General features: G+C 34.6%; 2 protein-coding genes across 2 annotated transcripts; one reads left to right on the top strand and one right to left on the bottom strand.

The window, feature by feature from the left end:
- Positions 1-740: 740 nt before the first annotated feature.
- Positions 741-2,641, bottom strand: LOC134282436 (stimulated by retinoic acid gene 6 protein-like). Its single transcript, XM_062764846.1, has 2 exons — positions 2,493-2,641; positions 741-1,196 (listed from the first exon to the last, which is right to left on the bottom strand). The coding sequence occupies exons 1-2, from the start codon at positions 2,611-2,613 to the stop codon at positions 862-864; spliced, it is 456 nt and encodes a 151-aa protein (XP_062620830.1). The 5' UTR covers positions 2,614-2,641; the 3' UTR covers positions 741-861.
- A 583-nt stretch (positions 2,642-3,224) lies between these two features.
- On the top strand, positions 3,225-7,955 carry LOC134282435 (uncharacterized). Its single transcript, XM_062764845.1, has 2 exons — positions 3,225-3,576; positions 6,830-7,955. The coding sequence occupies exons 1-2, from the start codon at positions 3,225-3,227 to the stop codon at positions 7,429-7,431; spliced, it is 954 nt and encodes a 317-aa protein (XP_062620829.1). The 3' UTR covers positions 7,432-7,955.
- Positions 7,956-8,305: the final 350 nt, after the last annotated feature.

Genomic DNA, 8,305 nt, shown 5'->3' with positions numbered 1-8,305 from the left:
ATTTAATTTTATCATTATTTTTTCTGAAAATGTAAAAAAAAAAAATCAATACAATATTAGACAAATATAATATTTGGATTGTAATGTCTTTAAGCTGCAGATTTTTTACCAATAAAAAATCACACAAGTCATAATCCTATATGCGACATTTTCCTAAATGCAAAACAACAAATTACAAAGGAATATTTAAAATATTACTTTTATCAAATGGCAATTTTCCATCAACTTAATTAGAATAAGCGTTGCATAAAACGATTCTCTGTCTGTGAAAGATACACTAAAATGCCAAATTTCAAGAAAACAAAACACCAACTCATTTTTTCTTAAATGATACATGTAGATGTGCATAATAGACTGACAAGTCATTCAAATGTTTACATCACGTTGGGAGAAAACGAATACAAAAGCAAAAAATGCGTTTTCTTAATACTTATAAAACAACAACAAGAAACTTCTGATATTCATATCCACAATTGTAACGGGATAAGTGCGTTTTTAATATTATCTCAAAGTTGGATATATTAAATTTCATATCATCTTTCTTTGTGCTAATATATAGGATATTTTCAGGATAGAGATAAAAAAAAAACTAAGAACAAGTACAAACTTGCTTTCTTTTTTGTATTTCATAATTTCTCAGAGGTATATTTGAAATGCATGTAGATTTTTTTTCTAGCAGAGGTACACTATTCCTAATAATATCAATTGATTAAAAAAACTAGTTATAACATCCAGAGATTCTAATTTCATATCCTAAGTTTAGTCTCAAGACTTAAAAGCTTTTATATGTAGATCTAATATTTATCCTACAAAACTACATAATTACCCAGAATTTTTAGTCAACTCTCATTATACTTTTACCTAGAGGTAAGATGATTGATTTGTGGATCCCACCAAGGTTTTCCTGGCAGTAAGAAGATGCTCAAAAGAAATGTTTGTTTTCGAAGTTTTGCAAAGAGACTGGTTAGAGATCATGGTTTTCATCTTTTGCCACCTATTCCTTACTTTACGTGTGTAAACACTGGAGAGCCCACATATCCTGTTTTCATAAGCAGGATCATCCGGGGAATTAAGGCTCTGCGCGGATTTAGTAGAGATATTTTTCACAGTTTTGATCATCTGGTCACAGAAGACAACAACTACCGGGTGACAATGGTGAAGTTCAACCTCCAGAGAACCAAGATATGTCATATAACCTTGAACAGAAGAAACATGCTTATAATAAAATGGAAATAAAAACTAAATTAAAATTAATTCATTTAGAGATTAATATACTTTGATTCAATTATTTTAAAATAGCTGAGAATATCTTACGGCAAGCAAAAATATTAATTTATTATATACCTAACGTGTATCACTCAACTGTTGAATTTACGCTATCACGTGACGTCGTGATCCGATTTTCCGGATCACCAACATGTTGTTTTCTGAATCCATATCACCACTCTCTGAAACTGATGACGTAGTACGCAGAAATATGACGTCATTTTTCTTGCGCGTTAAAAAGTCCCTTGTAATTATGCTTTGTTTAATGGATTAATATTATACAATTGTTCTCTAAAGGTTTTTTCTAATTTATTTAGCCAGTTATAAGGGGGTATATAATAAATTTATCATTATAACAGTAACTTGATCCGAAGAGCCGTATCACGTCTCGTTGACAGGCGCGGATCATCAGATCAAACTCGACGCTTCGCGTCTCGTTTGATCTGATGATCCGCGCCTGTCAACTCGACGTGATATGACCCTTCGGATCAAGTTACTGTTATAATAATATATATTTATATATTGGTCAACATATTAAATTTTGAAATCTTAAAAGACCTTATTATAAGACGAAAGGTTAGCATCAAGTAAATGAAAGTTGTTTAATTTTGTACGTCAGGCATGGGCTAAATTATATTATAGGGTCATTGAATTTATATCGGTGAATATTGGCACAAGTTGGTTGTTCAGATACACGAGCTTGCGATATAAATTCAATAACTCCTTTATAATATATCTTAAACATTTTCACATAATTTATAATAATCAATCCAACTTAAAAAAGGCTACTTAATGATTTTTTAAATGTCAGTATTCAAATTAATGTCTGTCCTGTAAGCAATCAATATCGCATCATATCGATGACCCTATCGAGCGATATGATTTGCTTATTTAGGTTTTAATGGGTCTGATACGTACAAATTTTTCAATAAATAATTTCATTTTGTTTGAAAAATAAACATATCTTACCTAGAAGCCACTTCATTTCGTTAATTTCGCTATGAAAGTTTAACCAGACGACTTTTTTTGTTTACAAAGGGGCGTTCGATATTGAATACTCGAATTCGGAATGTTTCGGGCATACTCGTATACGTGATACAGTGTACAAAGTCAGCGTTCAATAAAACGTCGTGATATTGAACGCAAAAATTCTCTAGATTGTTGGTAATATTTTATTAGAGACTATTTATTAGCTATATAATAATATAATTTATTGATACACTCACCGATATCACGATGTTCATATCCAGGAAATAACAAGGATCTATCCATACGCGCTATGTAAAATATTCCTAAACACATGGACACTATGACCCGGTACACACATCTGAATAAACCAATCAGCATATAGTAGAAAAACAGGAAATAGGACAGATTCTGGTATACTCGCCTGCAAAAGAGTCAAAATCAACTTAGATTTGTAAAGAAAGTGCAACTTGTCGAAGTTTTCATGCAAAAGAAGGATATGGAGATAATGAATAGTATTCAATATCAAAGACCATAAAACAATACAAAATAGGTGCAGAGCAAACACGGACCTCCGAAACATCAGAGGTGGGATCAGGTGCCATGAAGGAGAGAGCACCCCCTGCTGACCAGTCACAACTGCCGTGAGATCCTCGTCATGATCAGGAAATAACGGAAAAATCCGTCGTCAATTCAATGTATAAATAATAGACTAACAATAAGTATGAAAAACTTGAGTCAGCATTTGACTCAATGATAAATTATATTTATTGATAAGGTCATTGTATCGACCATAGAACTTACGAAGTATTGACTTTAAACGAGACTGCAGATATTCTTGTTTCATCAACTTGCTTGTCAATAATATACCTCGTTTTAGATATTACAATTTATTTCACTTCAAAATAAATCAGATTATTATAGCAATGACAACATTAGTTCACTTGCACCCGATAAAACTGCGGGAAAAATTATTCCTGTACCTGGGTATTATGCAACCTCGCCAGACGTCACACAAGGCGGAGGCCCAGTCGTCAAAAGGAAAAAGAAAATTAGCAGGGAAAGCCAGATTACCAGGAAAAAAGCCAAAAGTTTCCCCATTTACGACACAGGGAATAAGCATCGAGGAAGTAGCCTCATCGGAGCTAATCCTCCCTGAATTGAGACAGACCATCAAGTCCATTATTACGGACAGGCAAGACGCTACCCTGACACCGGCACAGCCACAAAAAGAAGCTCCGCCAGAACACTATGGATTTTCAACTACTACAGTGGCCGCAGGCGACGTATCTGAACAACAGATTGACGTTGTAATTAATCCAAAACAGCCAGTGGCAAAAGAAGGTACTAATTTAGTTCCTTTAAGTTTAGAATCAAGCAATTTAGCTTCATGTTTAGAATTAAATAATGCAATAACAAGCGTTGACGATGACTTAGGGTATGCATGTACCGCAATCTACAAAACAAAAAATTGTTAAAGGTGAATTTATTGAGTTGCACAGTTTACTTGATAGGCATCCAGAGAACAAATTGGTCCTAAACAATGGTAAATTGTCTGTCAAACCAGTTAGTCAAATTAAGATTGTAGACATTCAAACATGGCTAGACGCATTTTTTATTTTCATGAGTATATACTTGGGTGCTCATTCAAAACAAGCGCAACAGTTGCTTAAGTATATGGCAAATGTAAAAGCCGCTGCTAGCCGGTCAACAGGTTTTGGTTGGAGGGAATATGACAGGCAATTTTGTCTTAAGAAAGCAAGAAATGCTTGTATTCCCTGGAACAAAATCGACCAAAAATTGTGGCTTTTATATGTAAATTCTTCAAGTGTTCCTAGACAAAATACACTTCAACAAAAAGCGTGTTTCGATTTCAACAACAAAGACTTTTGTGTCCGTCCTTATTGTCAATATAGTCACAAATGTTTGAAATGTACTGGTAAGCACCCTGCAACAAAGTGTCAAGAAACAAATCAAAATTCAAACAAACCCCTCACGTCTAACAATGAAAAGAACTCTCATCTTTTTCGTCGCTTCTGGAAAAAACCACAGTCATCAAATTATCAGAAAACCAGGAACAACACCTAACAACACCTATTAATGTGAACAATATGGTTTTGTTCTTGGATATGTATCCAAAAACTTTAGATGCAATCGCATTAAAAGAAGGTTTTAATAGTGGTTTTAAAATCAAATATTCAGGTCAGCGTTTTTCATCGACATGTACTAATTTAGTTTCAACTTCGCAGCACCCGAACGAAGTTAAGCAGAAAATAGACAAAGAAATTGCATTAGGTCGTGTCGAAGGTCCATTTGATCAAGTGCCCTTGCAAAATTTTAGAATATCACCTATATGTATCGTTCCTAAAAAAGACGGGGGTTGGCGATTAATACATCATCTATCATTTCCTGAAGGAAATAGTGTTAATGATTTTATTGATCCCGATTATTGTACGGTTCACTACACACCTTTTGATGAAGTCTTAGAAATGATTGCAGCACTAGGTAAAAACTCATTTCTTGCAAAAAAGGATGTCAAATCAGCATTTCGGTTATTACCAGTACACCCTTCGGATCATGAATTATTTGGTTTTAAATTCAATAACAGGTTTTATTACGATATGTGTTTACCTATGGGATGTTCGGCAAGTTGTGCCCTTTGGGAAAAATTTGCTCATTTTTTACAGTGGGTAACTGTCACAAAAACAGGAATAGAAACTTTAAACCATTACCTCGACGATTTTATTTTTGCTGCAGAAGATTTTAAAGTATGTAAATTATTAATGTCAAACTTTCAGAATACTTGTCGTGAATTCGGAATTCCGCTAGCAGAGGAAAAAACTGTTGGTCCCACGCATTGGTTCATTGGTTTTTCTAGGTATAGAAATTGACACAGAAAAAATGGTTATAGGTATACCAAAAGAAAAAACAATTGAACTTAAGAAAACGATCGAGACAATTTTGGGAAAAACTAAAATAAGATTAAAAGAGCTACAGTCCTTAGTAGGGTCTCTTAATTCCTGCGCTAAAGCCATTCCTGCAGCTCGTGCCTTTAATCGTCGTTTTTGTGATACCATGTGTGGGATTAAACATCCGTCTCATTTTATAAGGGTGAATGCAGGTATGAAGAGCGACCTACAGGTGTGGTTAAGTTTCATTGAACAGTTCAACGGCACTTTCAATTTTTTAGAGATTAATTGGCTTTCAAATTTCGAGCTACACTTATATACGGACAGCGCAGGAAATTAACAACTTGGCTGCGGCGTTTATTTACAAGGTCACTGGGCGTATTTTCCGTGGCCCACTAAGTGGCAGGATGCAGACATGATGTCGGATATAACTTTCTTGGAATTAGTTCCAATAGTTTTGGCAGTTGCGTTATTCAAAAATCATTTCCAAAACAAAAAAAATAATGTATACAACGTCGCTTTAGTATCTATTCTAAATAGGAAGACGTCTAAATCTAAAAGAGTAATGGAATTAGTGCGTCCTCTAGTTCTCCATTCAATAGTTAACAATATGTATTTTAAAGCTAAACATATTTGTGGTTGCAATAATTCTATCGCTGATTCTATTTCCCGAAAACAGTGGGAAAGATTCCGGGCTCTCGCACCAGAAGCGGACAAAGATCCTGTACCCATCCCAGAAGATTTCACGAAGATGATATTAGAGCTGAAATATAGTATTTAACGCTCAAGTCAGTTGCCCCTAACACGAAACTACAGTACTCAAATAGTTTAAAGATATTTTCTACTTTCAGGAATGAATATGGTTTAGAAGATATTTGGGGTTCTCCCCTATCTCACTTGTGTATTTTCATCGCTCACTTGTCCCTTCGAGATTTAGCGTACAGCACAATATCATCTTACTTATCGGGTATAAGTTTTAAATGCAAGTTGACAGGTTCCACTGATTATACTCAATGCTTTCTAGTTAGAAAATTATTAGAGGGTATAAAACGTTCTCGTAAGTCAGTTGATCGTAGGTTACCAATTACGGAAAAATTTTTGGAAAAGCTTATACCAAGCTCAAGTCTAGTATGCTCCTCCAAATTTGAAACATATCTATTTTGCTCTGCATTCTCATTAGCGTATCATGCCTTTTTGAGAGTCGGTGAATTTACATGCAATAAAACAAATGACAATCATCATGTTATCAGCATCAACGATATACAAATTTTATTCGATCAATCAGTAAAAAAGAAAATATTATTGTTAACAGTCCCTTATTCAAAGACTGATCAAACAGGAAATGGTTCAAGAATTCAATTGAACGAGTCACCTATGCCAGTTATATGCCCCCTATTTCATTTACAAAGATATTTGTCCGTCAGACCAAAAACTAATGGCCCCCTTTTTGTTCACATAGACGGCAGTCCGCTTACCCGTTATCAATTTACTTCAGTCCTTAATAAAGCTATAAATCTTTTAGGCCTTTCAAATTCACATTACACTTCCCACTCCTTCCGTATTGGGGCTGCCTCGGACAGTTTTACAAAAGGCCATTCTGAATCCGAGATCATGAAAAAAGGTAGATGGTATTCAAATGCTTATAAAACTTATATTAGAAATCAGTGAAATATATTTTATTACGATAGGGCAAGAAAAAAGTGTTTGGATAGTCGGCTCATCCATTATCAAGTGGGCTTTTCAACGAGCGAGCCTTTCACCCGAAAAATCTCATTTGGGTCTTAGACGTCTTAATTATCACATCCTTTGGCAGGGCAAGGGTGGCCTAACTTGGAAAAAACTGTTTCCCCGCATTCAGCTACTACTAAGGTATGAACCATCACCTGATGTTTTAATTGTTCACTGTGGTGGTAATGATATGGGTAATGTGTCTTTACTTGATCTACGCGTAATGATGAAAGAAACAATTCAAATGATTCAGTCTAAACTTCCAAATACTATCATGGGGTGGTCCCATATTCTTCCCAGATCTTCATGGCGCTACAGTAAGAATGTTAAATCTCAAAATCTGGCAGTCAAAAGAATTAACAGTTTTATGAGCAAATTGTTTGTTGTTAATAATGGTTTTTATATCAGTTATCCCGAGATATCTTGGGATTCTAACGGATTATTTGTTAAAGATGGTGTTCATCTTTCCGACCTTGGCAATGACATATTTCTATATAATTTACAAAGTAAATTGCAACAAGTCTGCTCTTCCAATGGCGAACGTAGGTGCCGGTCAATTTAAGCGTCGCTCATCCTCCAAATTTTTTGGCGGTGGTTGTTCTCCCTTTGCTTGAACAACCATGTGGCGATATTTCGCGACGCTTTTGGCTTTCATAGATTTGATAGCATTATTATACTGAGTATCTGTTCCCAGTACCAGTATAATTTTGTCTATCTTTTTCAATCATAAAGCCAATAATGTATAATGTATAATGTCATAATGTACAATGTCATAATGTATAATGATGAAATGCATAATGTATGCATAATGAATAATGTTTAATGATGAAATACATAATGTATGCATAATGAATAATGTATATTCATTAATAATGGATGCCACAATGTTTGAATAATGCATAATGTTATCTTTGAGGGCTCCACATTGGGACAGTGGTTAAAACTATAAGCCCTCAAGCTGTTTATGTGGCATAATATTTAATGTAATGCATATAATGTAATGTTTAATGTAATGTATAATGATTTTAGGGCTTGCCAATTTATCATCCGGCAGCCCTAAGGCCGTGGCCGCGTTCGCCAACAACAATCAATAAATCCTATATAACTTTACATTTGCCTTCATTGTCTATAATAATGTTCATATGTAGAGCATGCTCTTGCGTATCGAATCAACTGAGATATATACACTCTGTATGCAGGTGATGAAGGTATATTGCTTCATAAGTAAGGGAAGCTGACGATAGAAAAGTTAAAGTTATCACGTTTATCATAGAGCTTTGTTGTTAGATTACCATTAACGTCTTTTTCAAGTAAATTATCCAAGTATGAAAGAGATTTGTCAGACCCTGTGGTATATTTTTTATCTCAAGCTCACCAGGATATATGTTTCGACGTAGGGACCGAAATTACAATTGACAATACTATATGTCGTCGAT

This window comes from Saccostrea cucullata, unplaced genomic scaffold (assembly GCF_032062105.1).
Source record: "Saccostrea cucullata isolate Sc308-1 unplaced genomic scaffold, CSIRO_AGI_Scuc_v1 ctg17827, whole genome shotgun sequence".
NCBI lineage: Eukaryota > Metazoa > Mollusca > Bivalvia > Ostreida > Ostreidae > Saccostrea > Saccostrea cuccullata.
Note: the sequence above shows the minus strand (reverse complement) of the source record. Positions and strands in the feature narration are given on the sequence as shown.